At 37.7% G+C, this 23,677-nt stretch overlaps 1 protein-coding gene across 1 annotated transcript; it reads left to right on the top strand.

Annotated features, from left to right (window-relative positions):
• The first annotated feature begins 8,090 nt into the window (after nucleotides 1-8,090).
• LOC135074441 (transmembrane protein 104 homolog) lies at nucleotides 8,091-23,624 on the top strand. The gene is made up of 6 exons (XM_063968732.1): nucleotides 8,091-8,328; nucleotides 9,323-9,535; nucleotides 13,528-13,687; nucleotides 14,626-14,722; nucleotides 16,000-16,208; nucleotides 19,318-23,624. The coding sequence occupies exons 1-6, from the start codon at nucleotides 8,251-8,253 to the stop codon at nucleotides 20,076-20,078; spliced, it is 1,518 nt and encodes a 505-aa protein (XP_063824802.1). The 5' UTR covers nucleotides 8,091-8,250; the 3' UTR covers nucleotides 20,079-23,624.
• The last annotated feature ends 53 nt before the right edge of the window (nucleotides 23,625-23,677 follow it).

Here is a 23,677-nt window from a genome sequence, read left to right as displayed (position 1 = left end):
TAAAATGATGAGTATCGATATTTATCTAAACTATCTAAACTAATATTATAAAGAGGAAAACTTTGTTTGTTTGTTTGGTTGTAATGAATAGGCTCAAAAACTACTGGACCGTTTTTAAAAATTCTTTCACCATTCGAAAGCTACATTATCCACGAGTAACATAGGCTAAATTTTATTTTGGAAAAAAATAGGGTTCCGAAAAATATGTAGGTAGATAATGTAGCCACGCGCGCGAAGTCGCGGGCGGAAAGCTAGTTTTAAATACAGCGCAAGCAGGCATCAGGCCTCAGCCTCGAACTTAGCGGGCAGCGGGTAACGAGCGGGCAGCGCACTCCTTCTTTTGCCCACAATAAATCGAGCGTTAGGAATAAATTTGAATCGAAATAAAATTGTCGCCGTTGTTCAGACATTTCGTTTGCGAATAAAAACAAATATCTCGACAATACAAACCCCGAACACAACACTTCGCCGCTAAAGCGCCGCGCGAGCTTAGACATACTCTCTAATCTGTGCGCGAGCTGCCCGCTGGTTTCGAGAACGGGTCTGCGTTGCCCGCCCCGCTCCCGCGCCGCCGCCGCCGCCGCCCCGCTGCCCGCTAAGTTCGAGGCTGAGGCCTCATAGCGATTAGTATCATAGCTCATGACTTAGTAGGTAAGTAGATACTATCATCTTCAAATCAGTAGCCCAACATCCAGGGCCAGGTGTGGCACGCCTGGTCTGGTGCCCTCCAGGAAGTTGGGCTACTGATTTGAAGATGATGGTACTAACTCATGAGCTATGATGATACTAATCGCTAACTATGATGATGATACCTACGTAATCGCTATAATGCTACCACAGATATGGATAATGCTACTGAAGCAAATCACCACCAAAATAACTTTCTACCCCTTTTTAACACCGTTAGGGGATGAATTTGAATAACGAAACATGTCATCCATTAATTCTGTTAAATAATGTTTATCCAAAATTTAAAGTAGATTGAACGAAGGAATCACGTTATCCCATACAATCTTTGCCCCCATTTTTCACCTCCTTAGGGGTAGAATTTTGGAAAATCCTTTCTTATGAGATGCCTACGTCATACAAAGAACTCACCCTCCAAGTTTCAGGTCTCTACGTACGATCAGCGGTTTAGGCTGTGCGCTTAGATTAATCTAAGGCTGTGCGTTGATCCATCAGTGGCGCGCTCGGTACTTGCGATCATTATTTCGCTGCGATGTTATTTTAAAACTGCGATATCTTCTAAGATATTTATTGAAATTGAATGATGTAAACTTTGTTTTATTACCTATCCCAAAAAAAATGGCGGATTGAATGCGATTTTATGCGATTGGTATAACATCTTAATTTCATCTTCGAACTTTAGACATAACTACTCTCCTCTACCAGCTATCTCCTGCCTGGCGTTTTCAGGCGTCTCTACCTCCTCTACTGCTCTAAGTAGCCCATGTAGCGTCTGTGTGCAATCATCATCAAATAAGGCTATTTCACTTCCATCGCGGTGCTTCCATTCAAATAGACATCGAAGCCGCTTTTTGGGCTTTATGAAGGAACTTGATTCAGTCCACTGCACTTGATTTTGAAGAGTGCATGATTCAGCATTTTATTGCTCCACCATGACTCTACATGGAAATATTTTTATTCAGTTTCAAATACTTTAAGTTTAAATTATGTAATAAATACTGTTGTTAATAATTTAAAATGTCAAGCCTTGAGTTAGTAAAACTTTAATAAGTACTTATTATTATTTTTATTCATTCATTATGGGTGCGAACTGCGAAATAATATAAACTTAGATTGAAATTCCCGCCATCAAGGAAGTTGTTTGTTTTTTTATTTCAGCTTTCGCAAAGGTATTTTACTAAACATAATGATCTTAGGCCTTGGTTGTTTGCACTGGTCGAGTAATTTAGAAGCTAGTCTGAAGTCTGAACCCCAATTTAGTCAAGTTTGTTTTTAGAAAGAAAGAAAAACCTTATTCGTACTAGTCGAGTAATTTAGTAGTGACTCGTCTAATTAGTAATGAACTCGCTACTAACCAAAAACCGTTCGAATTTTATAAAAATATTAACAAAGTAGATTGGCACAACTAAACATTATCATTTTCATACAGAGGGTCTATCCGTTTTCTAATCTGACTTCTAATCCATACTGACCCTCCCATAGATAGATTGCCAGCGTAGATTGCAATCTTGCATTATATTTTATCACAAATCCAGATTGAAATATGACATTAACTGTCATGTGATGTGACCACAATGTGATATCTGTGGGGCTAGTGTTGCCGATCGATAGTCGATCGACTATCGATAGTCTATCGATGGCCAAACTATCGCAAGACAATCGATTGGCCCATCGATACTGTCGATACTATCGATACTATCGATAGCTCAAAACTTGCCGTTCCAAATTTCAGATTGCATAAGATTGGTAATTCATTTATGGGAAATGTATTAAATTCTTTAATAAATTACCACAAACTGTTGTAGAACTACCCATTCATAAATTCAAAGCACATTATTAAAAGTACCTTAATGAAAAAGGGCTACTGTAAAGTCGATGATTATTTAAAAGATAAAAATGTTTGGGATGCGTTACTGCCTAGCTCGCATAAATAACTTTGTACATTTGAAAGCCTGTAAACCTTTGAAAAAGAGGCTGACAATAGTGACTGAGTTTCTTGCGCTGCTTCTTCTCAGCACTGGCCCATTTTATTTATTGTCCTGAAGCAGTGGTAGGGTTAATACTGGGACGTGTAAAAGTGCTTTTTTTAACCTTTAACTATGGACGTGAAAAAATAATCACACTCCCATGGACGTCGGGTCTCACAGACCCCTATCTAAAATTCTTCTCATTTTCATATCTGAACCAATTTGAATTTATTAAAGAGTTGCGATATATCTAATAACTATTAATAAAGAGTTTAGTAGTAAAGATAATCAACTTTTAACCATTATTTAATTATTTTTTTGCAAAGGATGATGGGCACAAATGTATGGAAAGTGGTACCCGCTCCAATAGCCATAACCAATATATATTTTAAAAGGCCTTTAGATGTAGGAAAATGTCTGCTATGGGGCCAGTTCTAATTCACGTTTTGAAAGCAATAATTCCACTAAGTATTATAATGAAAGTATAACACAATCATCCATGTATACGAGTATGTATTATGACTACAATCTATTAATATGACTAAAAGAAGCATTGAAAAGGAAAGGATTATACCTACGATGAACTACCCAAGCTATTAGCCCTCTATTCGCTTTCATCATCATCATCGTGATCATTTTAGCCATAGGACGTCCAGTTGAACATAGGCCTCCCCCAATGATTTCCACAATGGCCAGTTGGTGGCGGCCTGCATCCAGCGCCTTCCCGCTACCTTTATGAGGTCGTCGGTCCATCTTGTGGGTGGGACTTGTTGGGTCTTGTGGGTTTATTCGCTTTAGCAACCCATAATAAAACCCTTAAGAAGTAATAAAACTTTAACCCCTTTATTAATAAAAGTTACACCCTAGTTGAACTCTGGCTTAAATTGTCATTTGGTATGGAAATGTCATTTTAATCCAAGGTTCTTCCTAGGTGTAACTTTTTATTAATAAGGGGGTAGTACTTCTCTAAATAAAAATATTTATTTCACAATCATCCCCATCAATAATTATAGAGTTAAAAGGAAGGATGCTGGAACAGTAAACCCTTCCTGACTCGCATAACCTAAGTACCATACGATGGACTGGACACGTATGATACTTCTTCTTTTTCTTCCTCGGTCCCTCACTGATGAGGATCGCGACCACAGATAGTGTTCCTCCACAGACTGCGGTCATAAGCTGTGTGGACCGCACGATGCAAACTCCCGCCCACCGTCTTCCTCGCCGCGTCCGACCATATCGTCGGTGTCCTGCCCCGAGCGCGTCCCCCTTCGTACTGTATGATACTTAGGTTACACAAAAAGTATCTTTATCTTCGAACGCAACCAGATCTGAGGCTGGTGGCCATAGTAATTGTTGTTCGTCTTGGTAAGACCTTTCAAATGACACTACAAACATTACTATTGGAGCCGGGTACCATTCTGCAAAAAAGTATGTATATCTTCGTACACAACCAGATCTGAGGCTGGTGGTCATAGTAAAAGTTGTTCATCTTGGTAAGACCTTTCAAACGATACTAGACTCATATCTATTGGAGCCGGGTACCATTTTGCCCATTGTCCTTTAAATAACTTAGACATTTTTCAGTGTTAATTGACTTGCCACCACATGTAGGCTCCTTGATTACAGTCGATTAATAATAATTCAAACGTATATTTTTTTCCTTGCTAATTAATAACCGTGTAACATAAAAACATGAACAACATTTCTGAAAGACATAAAATAAAAATTTTGACAAGGGCTAAACTTACTAAAATTATACACAGTTGCCTAGAACACTTTAGACCAATTATCTCTACAGGCATGTGTCATCTTTCTTTGAGAGCCAAAATAGGCAAAATGTACACCATTCAGAATCGGAATCTGCAGCAATAGTGCCTTCTAAGACATCTCTCTCAACAGAAGAATCGTTTACAAGTAATGCCTTACTCCTGAAATGTTCTTTAGATAATTGGGCTAATAAAATAGCTGATTTACTCAGAAACTTTCTGCCATTATGTATTCTTAAACTAGAACAATTTACATAAGATTATAATAATATAATATAAAAAAATCATAGTTGACAAGTCACATCCAATACAAGTATGTTTGTATGGAAAATATAGTCATCGGGTCTCCCAGACCCCGATAGAATTTTGGATGGTAATTACTCACGTAATGAGTGCCAGAAGACGCTATTTTATGCCTCATCGGTCCAAATACAGTTAAAACTGAAGCTACTGAGATGGTTGAGAGCGGCACGTGGGTGGAAGGTGTTGAAACCGAGAAATTGAAAAGGGGGGTGGGCCTCTGAGACCCGACGTCCATAGTTAAAGGTTAAGCCTATTTACAGAAATAAATGAGTTTTACTGAGTTTTTTTTAGCTTTTTTCCATCGATAGTATTGTTGCTCGTGAAGAATAAACTATCGATAGTATCGATAGTATTGCACATATTCAATAGTATTGCCTCGTTTTGAGCTATCGATAGTATCGACAGTAGAGATGTGCCGCTGAGAAAGTTCTCGTTCCCGGCAATATTCCCAGTGAGAATATTCTCGAGAACCGAGAACGCTCCCGGGAATATTCTCAGTGTTCTCGACAGAATACATTTAGTTTTAATTTTAATTTTGTTGTTTATATGTGATATTATTTGTAATGTTTCGATGTTTTATTAACTGGGCGTTAAGACTAGTCGTTATAAACAAGGCATGAAACGTGTGAGTGAGATATTTATTGCTGTCTTGCTCACTCTTTTCGTGGCAAACGCGTACCGCGGCTTTAGGACTCGGCTACGGTATTTGAACATCAGTGTGCCTCTGAGTTTTAAGGCCCTTGCCACCCTGGCGGATTGCAAGCGGGTTCAAAGCGGATTCAAAGTGGATTTAAAGTGGAGTGGCGACGCGACGGAGAAACCGCGTGAAAATATCGTAAAGCTTCCCAAAGGCTGCCCAGCCGAGCTGGATTCGATGATCGACCTTTTTTTTACAAGCTTTATATTGACTTCACTTGTTAGTATGTGTGGGACAAATCTTGCAACTGAATTTAAGACCAGTTCTCCTCAACCGATTGAGCTGAAATTTGGTATACATATGTAAGTACGATGACAATGCAATATTATGGTACCATTGAGCTGGTCTGATGATGGAGTCACTCCTAAACGAAACGGCGGAAACTTATCGATTTTGGGTTCGTTGGATTCGACTTCCCGAGCACTTTTATGCTAAATGATGACCAGGCCCAGATATTGAGATAGTTACAACTAAAAAGTGTAAAATAAAATTATAATAATAAAAATCTTTTTTAAAAACAAGCTTTATCCTGAAATGCAGTTGTAGTTACTAAAACGAAAAAAATAATTGTATGCTAGCTAGGTTCAAAGAATTTCGAAAGCTTGTAGCGTAAACAGAAAAAAAGAGGAATAAATTCCATGCGCGATACAAGCTTTCGAAACTCTTTGAACCTAGCTAGCATACAATTATTTTTTTCGTTTTAGTAACTACAACTGCATTTCAGGATAAAGCTTGTTTTTTTAAAAAAAAAATTTTATTTTAATTTTTTCGAAATTGGACCTACCTAACTGGACTATTTGTCCCAGGTATACATTATTGTCAACAACCTCGAGTGTAGAGTCTCCACCTTTTAGAGGAGTGGGTGCAACACGGTCTTTAGACATGATTTTTAAATCTTGTCCATGTTCATTTTGAGACCCACTTGTTGAGAGACTCTATTGAGGCCATCGAGCATTGTGCCTAGATCTTCCACGATCTCAGCCATGACTACGATAACGTCTGCTGTCTGGGTGATGTACTCACCGTTGATATGCTGAATCCGCTCCAGCCCAGAAGCTTGAAAACATCTTCCAGGGCGGTGGTGATGACGTCTCCCTGTCTCACCCCTCGCTGCAACTGGATAGGTTTCGGGTCCTGATCTTCAAACGGACTGTCACTGTGGCGTGTTTGTACAAGCCTTTCAACACTTTAATGTATCAATAGTCAATTTGGCACAGTTGAAGAGACTGAAGCACTGCCCATGTTTCAAACGAATCGAAGGCTTTCTCATAGTTCACAAACGCAAAGTGGCTGATTATACTCCTTGATCTTCCGTATAATCTGCCGTTGCGTATATTATTATGGTATATGGTACTAAAGCATTTTCGGAAACCGGCTTTTTCGGGGGGCTGAAAGTCATCGAGCCTGCTAGTGTGACAATTCGTAATGACTATCGAAAACAGCTTGTAGACATGGCTCAGAAGCAAAATGGGTCTATAATTCTTCAACAAGGTTTTGTCACCTTTCTTAAAGTGTCTGATCAATCTAGATAGCACGTATTTTCTATAAAAATGTGTCAAATGATCCGTCAGACAGGCTATCCACAACTTATCCAGAAGTGGCGAAACAGGCCCTTACTAAGCGATTGTGAAATATGCCCTTAATGTCAAATAAGAATAGTTTAAAAAACTAAAAACACGCTTTTTAATTACTAATAGCACTAAAAAGCCAAAAAATCATCAGGACCCTGGACATCATCTAGCATTAAAGTGCTCGAAAAGACAAATTCAACGAACCCAAACTCGATTAGTTTCCGCCGTTTCGTTTAGGAGTTCCTATGGCTACCTCCTGACTCCATCATTAGGACCCTGGACATTATCTAGCACTTAAAGATCTCGAAAAGACAACCAATGAACCCAAACTCGATGTGATTCCGCCGTTTCGTTTAGGAGTTCTTTTGGCCACCTTCCAGTCCCATCATCAGACCAGCTGGTACCACAATATTGTATTGCCATTTCTAATCTACATATAATTGTCAAGTTTCATGATGATACAAGACTTAGAAGTGCGTGTAATTCAGATTCTAAGATTCCATTGCATAGTTAGTTACATACACGATGACCTAATAAGAGCGTGTTAAAAACGAAAAAATGGGCAGTTACATTATTTAATTACGTGTAAAAAGAAATCTGTCATCTTACATATCATTAAAACGACATTTCACGACGAAAAAAATAAAATATAATCAAGGTGCAGTTGCCAAGAATATTGCCGAGAAAGTTCCCGAGAATATTCTCGGGAACACTGAGAATATAGCCTTTCACTGCAAATAGAGTGTATTGTTTAATATACAATTATCTGTTGACTTAATTTAATACTATTTTACTTAAGAAAGTTCGTTTATTTCCATTTGATAAACATGATTCTCAACCTTTCTCACTTAGGAGAACGCTCCCGGGAACGCTCCCGAGAATATTCTCAGTCGAGAGAGCGTTCTCGGGAACGGCACATCAATAATCGACAGTATAGATACTATCGATAGGCCTATCGATGGAGAAGGCTTTTTCGAATGAAAACTATCGATAGTTCGGCAACACTATGTGGGGCGACGGCTCAGCAGAAGGCGACGGGCGTTTGCCATCTTGTGGTGGTAGAACTGGCTGTCAGTCAGCTGTCATTAGTGTCATTTAGTTAGCCAACTTCGCCAAGGTGTTGTAAATAATAAACCAACTGGTGATTCGTTATGATTTTACTGTTATCGTTAACATTATCAATTGAATAATTGTAAAACATTTTTCCATTGCTGTATCAGTTATCTGGCAGCTATGTCGTGTTCGTTTTCTCTAATATGCCCCGCCGTTTTCGTGGTCTGAGGAGGATTCTAAAAATGCCTCTCACTGAGGCTGGGGATCAATATTCTGTGTGGGTGAGTAAATAGTTATTATCAACTGGATAAATATTACATTTATGCTGCACTTTATTGACTTATTGTCCACGTGTGGTCTTGATTTATTTTAACCCGTCAATGACGAACTGCATTGTTGGCGCAGGTTTTCTAAGACTACCCTTTGTGACCTTATAAACTTCTTATAAACAAAGGTAGTGTTATATTCAATTAGAAAGGCGAAAATTATCCAAGTAATTTTTATGAATTTCTCATTAAGTATAGGTTTGATCTAAAGTAAGTACAGATTCTGTACTTCTGTACATATCTCATACCCATAATACATACAGTGTTCAATTTTACTGTTAAAAACACTGCAATAGTAACAAATTACTTGCCTACTTCCAAAAGACTTGAAGATTTTAAGTATAGGTACCACATAAATCCTATTCTATTTCTATTACCTAATTTCTAGTCCTTTATAAAATTTGTTCTAATAATAACCCAGAAAGATAAACACTGCCTTGCTCTCTGAGTAAACCATTAGCTCCGATAGTAAGAGCAAACCGATAGCACTTTATTGAAAAAAAAATAGTAATGTACAGTAGAATCTCGATTATCCGGACTTAGATTATCCGGACTTCGATTATCCGGATATCTGATTATCCGGACTCATTCTTCACAGTTTTTAATTACCGATTCCGGGTCTGGACCCATAAAAACCGAAGGCGCCGCCACCGTAACATGGTACGGACGTCTTCTTAGTTCATTGTTAAAAGAAATGGATGACCAATAGTCTAAAATTTATATTTTTAGACTCTAAAATGATGTATTGAAAACCAACCCTTTCTATTGTAAAAAGTTAATTATTGTTTGATTTTACTTTGAAATCGATTATCCGGATTTTCGATTATCCGGAACACCCCTGGTTTTAATTGATCCGGATAATCGGGATTCTACTGTATGTTGTTGTCAATAAACACTACAACTTGGTAATGAGTACATAAGTATACAAAATTAATTGTTATTGTTTTAGGTGGGGTTGATTTACATCTTTAATTTAATTGTGGGCACAGGAGCCCTAACGTTGCCAGCAGCTTTCGCCCGTGCAGGATGGGGTCTCAGCACCATTTCGCTGGTGTTCCTTGCGTTCATGAGTTATTTAAACGTAACTTATGTCATCGAGACTATGGCTTGTGCCAATGCAGTATTCAAATGGAAAAGACTGCAGGCAATAAAGAGAGAGAGTGTGAGTATCATTATTATTTAACAAATGGCGGCCGCCTGCGACTTCGTACGCGTGGATCCCGTTTTACTCCCTTAGGGGTGGAGTTTCGTAAAATCCTTTCTTAGCGGATGCATACGTCATAACATCAGGTACATCATAACATGAGCAGGTAGATGACCTGCATGCCAAATTTCAGCCTGATCCGTCCAGTGGTTTGGGCTGTGCGTTGATAGATCACTATGTCAGTCAGTCAGTTAGTCAGTCACCTTTGAGTTTATATAATGAGGATCAGTACTGTTGTAGAAAATAATAAAACTAGTATCTACGTTAATCTTTAAGACATAAGAAAGATATATCTTTTTGAATTATCCAAATCGGACCATTACTTACGAAGATATTAAGTAATAAACATAGGCCGTTTTTGCCGCTAAAAGTCAACGTACGCAGGGCCGCGTGACGTCATTATATCCGAATCGAGCGCAGCCGGCGTACTATTGGGATGGAAAATATTTTTTTCCAGCTAAACTATCAGTTTTAGAAAAAAACTTTTAATAACATTTGTTCATCAAAATAAAGTAACCTATCGACCATTAATTTTAAAAAATATAAATTGTGAAAAATAAGTACCGCTATGTCCAAAAACCACATTTTCATAGGATTCGATGCAATGCGGAGACGCGGTTGGGGTGAGTGTAACTTAATGATTGTTTGTATTGAACATAATAATACATAATATGATGCTAATACCCAGTTTCTTCAGGGGGGGGGGATAAGTCATATCCAGCTTATAGCCTGGGGGGAGAGGCAAGCCTTACCCAGCTTCTGGCCTTGGTGGGAGGGGGGGAGAGGCAAGTCATACCCAGTTTCTGGACTGGGGGAAGGGGCTAGCCTTACCCAGCTTCTGGCCTGGGGGAGGGGAGGGGTCAAGTCATAACCAGTTTCTATGGCCTGGGGGGAGGGGCTAGCCTTACCCAGTTTCTGGCCGGGGGGGGGGGGGGGGTATGTAATACCCAGTTTCTGGCCGAGGGGGAATCATACCCAGCTTATGCTTATGGGCTGGGGGGCGGGGCTAGCCTTACCCAGCTTCTGGCCTGGGGGGAGGGGGGGGGTCAAGTCATACCCAATTTCTGGCATGGCGGGGGGTGTCATACCCAGCTTCTGGCCGAAGGGGAGTCATATCCAGCTTATGCTTATGGCCTGGGGGGAGGGGGAGGGGTCAAGTCATACCCAGTTTCGGGCCTGGGGGGGGGGGGGGGGGGGCAAATCATACCCAACTTCTGGCCGAGGGGAAGTCATGCCCAGCTTATGACCTGGGGAGAGGAGGGGGGCGAGCTTCTAGGCTAAGATTAAATAGATTTCCAGGAGGGAGCAGCTGTCCTTTCCTGCAGCAGCTGGCCCATGGGAACGGCGAATAGATAGGTAAGTACGTGGGTTTAACTCAGAAAAACTAAATAACAGGTAGGTATTGCGTGTACATCGAAATGATCTTCATAGCAATGTCTTGTAGCCTAGGCAGAGTGTATCTGCCTCAGCTATACCTTATTGTTAAGTGTAAATAAATTAATACTTTTATACATTTTTATATTTTACTTGGAAGAAGATATGACTCTAACAACACTTATGAACACTTTATTTGAATAAATCGCCAAATATACCACCGCGGAGACCACAATCGCGTCTCTGCGTTACATTGAATCGTATGAGCGTATGGATTTTTTTTGCGTTATTTTTCACAATTTCTATTTTTAAAAATTACCTGTCGATAGCTTACTTTATTCTGATGAATAAATGTCATTACAAGTTTTTCTCTAAAACTGATAGTTTGGCTAGAAAAAAATATTTTCTATTCACGCAGTACGCCGGCAGCGTTCGGATCGGATATAGTGACGTCATCGTCCCAGCGCCGGGCGGTCAGTGAACTTTTTTAGTAATTTGGCCATAACTTCGTCAATTTTTGTCGTAGAACAAAAATTTTTGGACTGTGTATTAAGGATTTCTTAGCCCTATAAATCTGCATTCACAGCTAAAAATCGAAATGATCCTCATTAGATAGAATATCATTGTCATTATTTTTATCTTCCACTTGTATATTATTATGATAACTTTAATTTTGCTATGACAATATTAATGTTTTAATTTCTTATTTGTATAACTCAAATGGTGTATGTATAGTATTTCTATATCATCATGTCATTTGTTTCCTTCAGGTTCAGAATGTCCAATTCCCAAAATGTCCAACGGTTTCAAAACGTCCAATTCCCGGAATGTCCAATTCCCAAAATGTCCAATTCTCAAAATGTCAAATTCCCGAAATGTCCAATTCCTGAAATGTCCAGTTCCCGAAATGTCCAATTCCCAAAATGTCCAATCTACTATTATGATGGGTTTGTTAAATAAGTCCTCATAGGCTTTCTTAAAAATATTTAATAAATAACCATACTTAAATTTAAATAATCATTTATTTATTTACAAATTATTCTTTCCTTTTTAGGTCAATAGAAAAAAATATAAATAACTATACATACTTGTATGAGTATAAAGTGCAGTAGCTTCAAATTTTTTCTACGTACTTTTTGCAAATAATACAATTTTTCTATGTTCATATGCCGATTTTGCAAAAACTAAACGCATTCGTACAGAAATATATTAATTACTAATTTTTAAGAAAGGCTATGAGGACTTATTTAATAAACCCATCATAATAGTACATTGGACATTTTGAGAATTGGACGTTTCGGGAACTGGACATTTCAGGAATTGGACATTTCGGGAATTGGACATTTCGGGAAATGGACATTTTGGGAATTGGACATTCTGGGAATTGGACATTTTGAAACCGTTGGACATTTTGGGAATTGGACATTCTGAACCTGAAGGATTTGTCCTTTTCACTGTTCCTATATTGAAATAGATTGGTAAACTATACTAGAGTTACACTCCTTGCTCTCTAACTTGCCATAGGGGAAATGGATATTTTGTCTTAATACACCTCATTTTATACTATACCCATCTATTCATTTATAATGACATGAAAAAATAACAAAATCGAAACTTGGGGAAGTAAATAATAGAGTAGGTAGTGCAAAATGTGTTTTTCAATACTTTGTCCGTGCATATACTACCATACATGTTTAGTTACAAGGCCATTTTAGTAATAAAAACAACTATCAGTCGTAAAATAATTAATTTGATTACACTTTCTTGCAGAAATAATAAGTAAAGTGTTGCTTTGGGAGTTGATATGTAATTAATTCCTAATTAGATTTCATGTTAATTTCGTTTTCGAGAATATTATTGTATCTGTTGTAATTTTTTCTGAAGCTTCGTGTTTTACAGATTTCTAAGCAAAGTAATTTATGGTAACTTGATAGCGGTAACGATTTTACCGTTAGCTTCGATCTAACTACGCGTTAGTATAAACGCGCAGTCGCGCACTTATAATAATTGACGAATGTGATTGGAGACACATCTATCTAATGCTAAAACTAATATTTATATGCGGAAGTAATTCTGTCTGTCTGTTTACTTTTCATGCTTAAACAAGTAAATCAAATTAGATAAAATGAGACCTGGGAAATGTCATAGGGTTTTGAAAGAAAGAATCGCAAGAGTCGTTAGCTAACAGAAATCGAGCAGGCGAAGGCGCGGGCAAAAGCTAAGTAGTTTAAACGCGACGAATATGAGAATCAATTAGGACGAGGCGACCACCGACTTTTAGTTGGTCGATAGTTGGGCCCGGTTCTAATTTGTATGAAGAATCAGCCGATACATCTCTATACTGATTAACAGCCCGACCCAACTAACGGCCAACTAAAAGTTGGTGGTCTGCGTCTAGACTCTAGGCTAAGTGAAACCTAAAGAAATTGACAAGTTAAAGTTTCAGCTACTGTAGTGTTTATAAACTTTTGCGTAAACAGTTTTTGCAAGTGCGGAAACGTTTATTAGACTAATCCTATTTATTTAATAACATAAAATTTCTAAAAAACAAAAACTAACGCACACATCGCCTCTAGATCCAAGACCACGACTCGGATGATGAGGCAACCACGTCACAGCACCAAGGCGACCTGGAGGAGCCCCTGGTGTGCGGGGAATCCATACCCTCTCGGTATTACAGCCTCGACCGTCGCGTGGAACTCGGAGAAATGGCCAACCTGTTTTTCAATAAGACAGGTAAGCTGTTAAATGAGTCTTTTACAGGATCATTTTAGCTAAAAATCGTCCACTGCTGGACAAAGGCCTCCCTCAAAGATTTCTGCAAAATCGATCCGGTCGCGGGAAGCATCTAGATGCGGTTCCCGTATCTAGATGCTTCCCGCGACCTTCATTAAATCGTCAGTCAATCGAGTATGAGGCATGTGCTTCCACATTACGTTTTGCGGTCCGTGGTCGCCACAGCAGTATAAAATAATAAAATTATCTCTTCTCTAAAAGAACACGTCTTCTAGTTCTAAAACTCAATTAGACTATAGACACCCACATACAGCAGCAATTTAGCTAAAAATCGTCCACTGCTGGACAAAGGCCTCCCTCAAAGATTTCCGCAAAATCGATCCTGCGGTTCCCGCATCTAGATGCTTCCCGCGACCTTCATTAAATCGTCAGTCCATCGACTATGAGGCATAGTGCTTCCACATTACGTTTTCCGGTCCGTGTTCGCCACTGCAGTAAACTAATGAAATTATCTCTTCTCTAAAAGAAGCACTAAAGAGCTAAGAAGTGTTTTCTCTTATCTCTGAAACTCTATTATAATATATAAATATCTCTGGACAATTTCACACAGCCCCATCTAGCCCCAAATTAAATTAAACACCACGCGAAAACATACAATGTAACCATTTTAGAAATAAGCGCAAGATTTTATTAAAAGCATTCACCTAAGTGCAAATGCGCCTATTCATGCGCCATCCGTAGCATCCATGGACCGACGATCTGGTGAAGGTCGCGGGAGGCGCCTGGATGCGAGCGGCGCAGGACCGGTCTTTGTGGAAATCCTTGGGGGAGGCCTTTGTCCAGCAGTGGACGTCTTTCGGCTGAAACGAATGAACGAACGAATGCGCCATGTGAAATGCAAATAAACAAATACTAGTAACTCCAATATTTGTTGGCAGGGAGGATCATGTTCTACTGCACTCTCTGCGTGTATTTGTACGGGGATCTGTCCATATACTCCGCAGCCGTGGCCAAGTCTATAATGGACGTGGTGTGGTAAGATTTTGCAATATTTGGCATCGTACTTACTTTAATATTTCGTAATCTAACTAGCATGCATTCTCTTCTTATACATTGTATTTATTAGATTGTACTCTATTATACAACAATGTTATTAAGATTGCGCACTGTTGCGATGACAAGCCATGAGTAATAGTCTGGGTTCGATTCCCAGTTCAGTCAAGTTTTGGTAATTTGCTAATTTAATGATATTGGGCTGAATTCCAAAATTTCTTTAAAGCTATTCGACTTTATACGCCTCTCTCTCTCTTAAAATAATTTTAAAGTTATACTTATTGTATACGTGAGAGATAAAGAAGCTACGGTACGTTAATAAATGTAAGGAACTGAATATCTCTACCAGTTGGTCTATGGGCGTGCCAGTGGCGGTTTTTGAGAACTAAAAGTGTTATAATGAAAAGCATTGTCTCTGAGTGCGCAAATGTAACACACATGCTTAACCAAGTGTGACTCCAGTATTGTTCAGGCGTACTCAGTGACGTATAACAACACTCTTAATTTGTCCCAGACGTCTATTTATATGTGATGAAGTAAAATTTGTAGTTGAATTTGGAAATATCAATTATTCAAAGAACCTTATTTATAACTGAAGAACCAGTTTTTTTTGTAGTTTTAGTTCTTACAATCGCTTGAAACAATAGTTTGGTTAATGGTTTTTGGGTATGACGGTTAATAACGTATGAAACGAGGGTTGTGACCTCAAGTCTATATTAATATTAAGGCTCAGCTGTGAATATTACAGTATGTTACTTACAACCCACACAATGAGAGAATTCAATTGGTGTTATAGCGTTACAGAGAAGAATGACATCACTGTCTCTTTTTAAATAACATTGTTGTATTTTTTTAATAAACAACTTGAAAAATATCGAACTGCCTAAGGCGGGAAATGAACCCACGACCTTTCGCTTGCCGGCTGCTCTTCCAAATTTTGTAAGCATAACAAATAATGAAAAAATAACAAAACACAAAGCAGGTGCTCATAATTAGAATATTGCCTTTGCTTTCATTAGACAGTTTCGTCATTTTGTGGTACACTAGTATTGGAGACTCGTATACTTATTGCTAGCACATAAAGCTAACCACTATGACGTCTTAGGTAGTTATATTATGTTCTATTTCGCAACAAAAACAAGTGCCATTTTAGTTTGCAAAGGCGCTTCTATTCTATTACAACTACATACGATAGCATTTAGCTTGACCTGCCATCTTCCGTCTTCTGTCATTTTAATAAGTCCTTATTTCTTTACCAGCTCCTCAGTGCCTTCCAACATGACGGATCCAAGCGAATGGGACGAGCTGTCATGTTTCAACGCCACGTCACACCTGCAGCCGTACTCCCGGCTAGAAGTGTACCGGATAGCGCTGCTGACGTTTGTGGGCGCTATGGGGCCTTTTGTCTTCTTCAACGTACAGAAGACCAAGTATCTACAGCTGTTTACCTCGGGCATGAGGTGGTTAGGTGAGTGGCAGTTGATGATAATCTAGATTTGGTCAAACTGAAGTCTTACTCCCGGCTAGAAGTGTACCGGATAGCGCTGCTGACGTTTGTGGGCGCTATGGGGCCTTTCGTCTTCTTTAACGTGCAGAAGACCAAGTATCTACAGCTGTTTACCTCGGGCATGAGGTGGTTAGGTAAGTGATTACGATTTTAACTCATTGGATTTGTCTCATATTTGGGGCAGGTATCATACATAATTATTATAGTATTCATAATTTTAATTATAGTAGTCTTATAAAGAAATGCTAACGATTTCAATTTCATCTATGCACGGATATTTATCCCGGTTTTTGAAACAGGGACAAGCGCGATAAAGCTTTTCTGTGACAGATAAAATTCCACGCGGGTGAAGCCGCGGGCGGAAAGCTAGTAGGTATCTCATAAATGTGGAGCCCTCTATAATAATTTTCCAATAACAATGACATGTATCGTAAACAAGAAAAAATGTGCCTTCACAATCCCTTTGATGGAAGCGTCGTATGAAAATAAAACTTGTAATCGTTTATTTAAAGTTCATTTTATGTTTATGATCCCCAATCCCTACTTGCAAACTCGCCTCACGTTCGGCCGAGATTATTGCTTTGTGTGCCAGGACTCCTAAAATGGAGTGCCCATTTGGGCACCTTACCTTTGTAAGCGAATATAAGTGACTGCTTGTCTTGGGACTGCAATAAATTTTCTTTTGTTTCTTTTACGAGGAAACTAGTGTTAGCTTGTGGTTTTTTCTGTGTGAAGTACAAGAAAACCTAAGAGCCTCTTTTATAGGAACTACTTTGAGTCTGCGGCTTTTCCTATGTGATTTTGGCGGTTTGCACAGATTTTTTTATTGTGCGACAAACGATTTAATTTGAAAGGTTACAATTTGTAAGTTATTTTTTTGAGACAAGTCTTCAATGGACGGAAAACATCACACTTAGCTAGAAACCGTGGTATCTTATGTCGTTGTAAAAAGCGCAATTTTTCAACAACATACCGTCTGCTGTAGTAATCTAAGGTTTTTTTGAAGTCTTCAATGGACGGAAAACATAGTCTTTTTCACGTAAGATGATCCGTATGACACTTTAAGGTTATCCATATTACGCATACTACATTATGCAGAATATTTTTGAAAAAATATTTGTATTTTATTAGCAATATAATAAAAATAAATTAACTACTTGTCTTGAAATATATAGTAAAATCTGAGTCTATTGATTATACTTTAATTAAATACGATGTAAAAATATTTTTTATTTAATGTACGCAATGTGTGAAACGGAATAGATTTAGTGCTGGGGTATTTCTTGTATGATAAAATCGATTATTTCGGCGGTTCATTAATCGATTGCAGTAAATACTTAGTTATTAAAAACATCACAAAAATCAACTATATTTTTCGATTATTGACTTTAATAAACGCATTGAAAATAAATTAATAGTTTTTAATTTAAAGAAACAGAACCAGTACTTTTTAGGAATCGTTTTTTTGAACACGAACCATGAAATTTGAATATTATCAATAAAAAATTGTTACAATAATATTTGTAATTAAAAAAAACATATTTTTTGTTAAATAACACCTATACAAAATATTTCTCTAAAAGTAGGTTTTACTAACTCTTCGAAAAAAATCGATTGATAAATCGCTATGGTTTAGTTATGTGACATCTCTAAATCATTCAAACTCGAAACGTCATACGGATCATCTTAGGTGAAAAAGACTATAGCTAGAAACCGTGGTATCTTATGTTAGTTGTAATAGGCTCTATTTTTCAACAACATGCTGCTTGCTGAATCGAACTCACGGCGTTGAATAGAGCTCTGATTGGTTCGTGTGTCACCCTGTGCGTCCACGCGCACTGTGAGACCTCATAGTATTTGTGAATACGGGCGTAACATTGGTAGGTATGAAAGCTGCGAAAATGTGCGCCGATTCGGTAGACGTCACGCGTCCACAACAGGTTTCGATGGCGGCCGACCTTGAACTCGCTTAGTGCTTATGTCACCCGTGTTAGCTACTTATGTTATAATGGCTGGAAAGTGGGAAATTCTAATGGCATCGTTGTAGAACCATTGTTAACGATTAGAGGTCTTCTATTTGGACCATGTACTTGACATTCTTACATGTGTGATGTGATGTGTGATATATTTCGAGATTCTGTTCTGTCTGTACAGTCAGCGTCAAATAAAACTCATAAAACTCATTTATTTTTGCAAATAGGCTTTTAAAAAGCACTTTTACACGTCCCAATATTAACCCTACCACTGCTTCGGGTCAATAAATGGACCAAATAGTTCATGACACCCTAAATAGCCAATAAGTTCGCACGTCTTTGTTACAATTGGAATAAGGATGTGTTATCAACTTTTTGGCCACTTTGGCCTTTGGGTATCACGAACTATTTGACGCTGACTGTGTCAGTAAATTAGTTATTCATAGATCCACTTATCAGCAATTTATCGGCTATTTTCTGTGATGCCACTTATGAATGGGATCCTAATCACTATTTAATCAATGTAATGAATAAACTTTGATAGCCGCTTCGACTACGTTGCTCACAGCAGTTGTGGAGCAAATGTTAGTGTAGTGAACACTGAGGGACATATTTTTTAGTATAGGTAATTAATTGGTTCTGTTTGGGTTTAATCAAAGGCCAAACTGTAAATATTGGCTATATGGGAGTCGTAGTTCTGGGAACGAGAAGTAGCCTTATGCCTGTTTTCACCATCAATCCCTAATTTTTAAGTGACCCCTATGTAAACAAAATTCCTGTTATTTGTTACCATAGGGGTCACTTAAAAATTAGGGATTGATGGTGAAAACGGGCATTAGTCCTACTAATATTACAAATGCGAAAGTTTGGATGTCTGGATGTTTGTTACTCTTTCACGCAAAAACTACTGAACGGATTTTGTTGAAACTTTACAGTATTATTGTTTGTAACCCAGATTAACATAATAGGCTATAATTTATGCCGATCTGTGACACTAAATTTCACGCGGCTGAAGCTGCGGGCAAAAGCTAGTCTTGTCATATTACCTAGAAATTTTGGGCCAATTGATTATTAATAACAAACATTTTCTTTTACAGCGTTCGCGATAATGATCTCAATGGCGATTCATCTGCTCATCGGGCGAGGGCCTCAAGGCCACCCGCCGGCCTTTGACGTCACGGGCATGCCGACCCTATTCGGGGCTTGCGTCTACTCCTTCATGTGCCACCATTCCCTCCCCGGCCTCGTCAGCCCTATCCGGGGCAAGAACCAACTCGGCCTCCATCTCGCTCTGGACTACGCACTTATTAGCGTTTTCTATCTCCTTCTAGCATTCACCGGAGCCTTCGCTTTCGCACGGCTTAACGACCTCTACACACTCAATTTTGTCCCAAAAGACAACGAGAACATATTCCTAGAAATCGTCGAGTACTTCTTAGCTCTCTTCCCAGTCTTCACCTTATCGACCAGCTTCCCAATCATAGCTATCACTTTAAGAAACAACCTGCAAAGTCTTTTCCTAGATACCACGAGGTTGGAGTCGTACAACTTCGTGCTGAGGAAGCTACTCTTTCCAATCGTCACGGTGACTCCTCCGTTGCTGCTAACGTATTTTTTAGAAGACATAAGCATTCTCATTGAGTTTACGGGGTCATACGCAGGCACCGGGATACAGTATCTGATCCCAACGTTTCTAGTGATATCCGCTAGGCGGCACTGTATCAATTTACTAGGGCTAGGAGTGGTGAACAAGTATAAGAGTCCCTTCTCTAACGTCGCATGGGCAGTGTTTGTGCTACTGTGGTCTTTCGTCTGCATAATATTAGTCTCTGTCAATATGTTCCAAAAGAAATCATGACAGTAATGCTATAAAAGCCTGGCGCAATATAAAGTTTCATAAATGATATGTCCGTACGGTATGATAAGACCGAATGAGTAAACATATTATATCGCTATTGATAGACGAAAATGGTGCTCCACCGGTCCTATTAGCATTTTAATTATCTAATTTGCGTTGAAATAATGAGATAACGAACTAGGATTTGTATTTTTGATCGATTTGTGAAAACAAGTCAATTTGTCCTTGTCGGTTTGTATGTCAGTAATAAATTATCAAGTCGGTTTTGTTATCGATGCCGGCGTCTGTCCCTAGGACGAAGTTACTTGACCGGGTGTTTTCTGTTCATTTAAGGCTTGGGAAAGCTGAAATAAAATGATATTACTGGTCCTTATATTAAAATAAAAAGGTATAATAGTAGACAGTTCCTAGCTTGAGTTTATAGTATCAACGTTAGGTACTAGTTGGTTACATTTTAATATAGGAACGAGTCTTGAAAAAGTTCTCGGATATTGAAGCTATCTATTGAAACATGTCATTATTTATAATTTAGGTGTATTTATTAAATTCAAGTACTCTCTAAATTTGGCTACAGTTGCGTAGTCGTATTCTCTACCTACGCCATGACGGTGTCATAGTGATTTTATTTACATTTCTTTCATTTACTGGAACGGCTGAACAAACATGCAGGTTGTTTAATTTTTTATTTTAGTAGTAACTATTTTAAAGTATTTTGAAATTGAATTATTTAACACGCACAAGTAAGATGCATGTCTTCCTAAGTGTAGTTTAGATTTTATTACCTATTAATAATTATATACGAATTAGGGGTATCGTATTTAAAAAATATGGAGCAGTAAGGCCCGTATTATGAAATAATTAGATTCAAACTCAAGAAAAAATCCTGCCCAGTCTATCGATTGATTTACTATTGAAATTCAGTCATTCATAAAAGTATGTGCTTGAGAGAATCGAATTTTGAACATCGTTTCTTAATGCGGGTGAAAATGCTTTAAATCCAACATCACTGTCAAGTTGGGTTAAACTCAAAAGTATTCACGATTTGAAAGGCCAAATTAGAAATAGTAAAACTTGATCCAATTTCTAAACAAAATTAAGTGTAGGTATTACGCAGCTGTATTTTTTATTTTTTAAGTTATTTTAAGATTATTTACTGCTGTATTTTGTAAATCGAGCAATATTTTTATTCAACTAAGGGCTGATTTTTCAATCGTCGGATAACTTTTAACTAAAGAATAAGTTTGGCACTCTGATAGTTTTATTATGGGAAATATGTCAAAATGACAAGGTTATTCTTCAGTTATAGATGAACCACGCTGAACTGTCCCGCCAAACTCAATGACAGGGGGGCGCTACCATCGTTCAACTATACAGGGTGGAAACGATAAGTGATCTCACTCGATTATTTCTAAACTATACAAGATATCGATAAACTGATTACTGATCCTGAAAGTGCTTCACGAGCTCTTTTAAACGATATCAGTAATAGGTTACAGAATTAACTGGATCTATACGTAAATTCAATGTTTTCAGCCTCCATACTAAATGTATGCCACTATGCCAACCACACAATATTAGAAGTGTATTTTTATTTTATTTTAAATAATAAACACCTAAAATTAACTTGTAAATTGCATTCTTATTTGAAATTATTCATGGAAAACATTGGTTTTAGGCTTTACTTGCTAACATGTTATCAAGACACGAGTACCATGACTGTGGCAGTATTAAATGTATGGAAGCTGGAAACATCGAATTTTCGGATAGATCCAGTTTATTTTATAACTTATTATTGGTACCGTTGGATACAGCTCGTGAAGCACTTCCAGGATCAGTAACCAGTTTTTGTATAACTTGTATAGTTTTTAATAATATGTGGTTTTACTAAATGTATGGAGGCCTGAAACATTGAATTTTCAGATAGATCCAGTTTATTTTGTAACCTATTATTGGTATTGTTGGATAGAGCTCGTGAAGCACTTTCAGGAACAGTAACCAGTTTTTGGATAAAATATCTTGTATAGTTTAGAAATAATCGAGTGAGATCACTTATCGTTTCCACCCTGTATGGTTTCCATGAAGCTACAGATAAAAATGGAGGCCACACTCCAAATACCTACTTGAAGCACAAACTAAGTATCACTATCTCGCTCTCTGTGGGCAGACTCGCTCTTTCTAAATAAACAAAAAATATAAAATTGCTCAAATTCAATGAAACCAATGTAAAATCTTTATTTCTTGACATAGGTATCATTAAAAATGATAAGTGTAATTACTGGTAAAACGTTTTAGGAAGAAATTACTGTATAAAATGTGAAAAATGTTTACAATGATCCAATGTCGGAAATCACGAAATAAACACTTACGCGTGGAATCTTATGTCACTTCCAGGACACCACGTACTACCGCAACCACGCACTACAAAATTTTGCACCAATTCTTGTGATAAAACAATGATTATTTCCTGTAAACAATCTCAAACGAAATTAACTGCTTAATAAACAAAATAGTAAACAACCGCCATGATGGGCCGGATTGGGCCGATGTTGCCACATGGTACCGATTACCCAGGAATTGGGATTGTAATTCCCTGATTCGCCAACACATTAAGCCTAAATGGCCGACAATTTTGTGATTTTTTATTTAACTAGGTAATCTTAGTTTCAAATATTAATTATTTATTTGTTTAACTTCTGATTTGGTTAGTGAATTGGCTATTTCGAAGAATTTACAAGGAGATTTAAATCAGAAGATAGCAATACTACAGTTCACACTAAAAAGAGAGGTAGGGCCGCAGAGAGCGAGATAGATATAAGTAGGTATTTGACTCAAGTTTTTTTTCCAACTCTGCCCTCCATTTTTATCTTTAGCTTCATGATGGTTTCCAACATGGCAAAAATCTGAACCAGCGATCCGGTATTGACGGTGGCGCCCCACTGTCAATGTCATCGACAGGACAGTCCAGTATTTTGGAACTATAAAAGATATCTGACGATTGAAAAATCAGCCCTAAAATGGTATGAACCAAAACCACGCCAAAACAGTGAAATGCATTTTTTTTTAAATATTTTAACTTACATATTGTTCTAGAATTGATTTAAAACTTGCATTGTAATATATCATTTGAAATTTTAAATATAAAATATTCCACTCTTGCCAGTGATATCTATCTAGATTTTATCTTATGTAAATGGTCATATTACTTGAAAAACGATATAAAAATATGTATTTATATTTTTGATAAATATGCGTTAGCCCAACAAACATTAAAATAGACAATATTTAAAAGGTATAGTAAAACAAATGTCTGGCTCATTTACTATTATTAGTGAGAAAAAGATAATAAATATTATAATGTGATACATAGTGAAGATAATTCATTTTTTTCTAAACAAATTTTTATAATCACTTAAAAAATCTGTCAATATTAATTTTACTGTGATAGCGTAAACCATTTCATTTAAGTTATAAATGACTGAACATATTTTTAAATAAAACAGTGTGTATTTTTTGTAATCGAATAAATATTTTATTTTGAGCGTTTCATTCACGTCGTTTTATTTGTCAGAAACTTATCTATTAACTTTCACCTTTCCTGC

Source organism: Ostrinia nubilalis, chromosome 9 (genome assembly GCF_963855985.1).
Source record: "Ostrinia nubilalis chromosome 9, ilOstNubi1.1, whole genome shotgun sequence".
In the NCBI taxonomy this organism is placed as follows: Eukaryota; Metazoa; Arthropoda; class Insecta; order Lepidoptera; family Crambidae; genus Ostrinia; species Ostrinia nubilalis.
The sequence above is the reverse complement of the archived record's forward strand: the minus strand, read 5'-3'. Positions and strand labels throughout refer to the sequence as shown.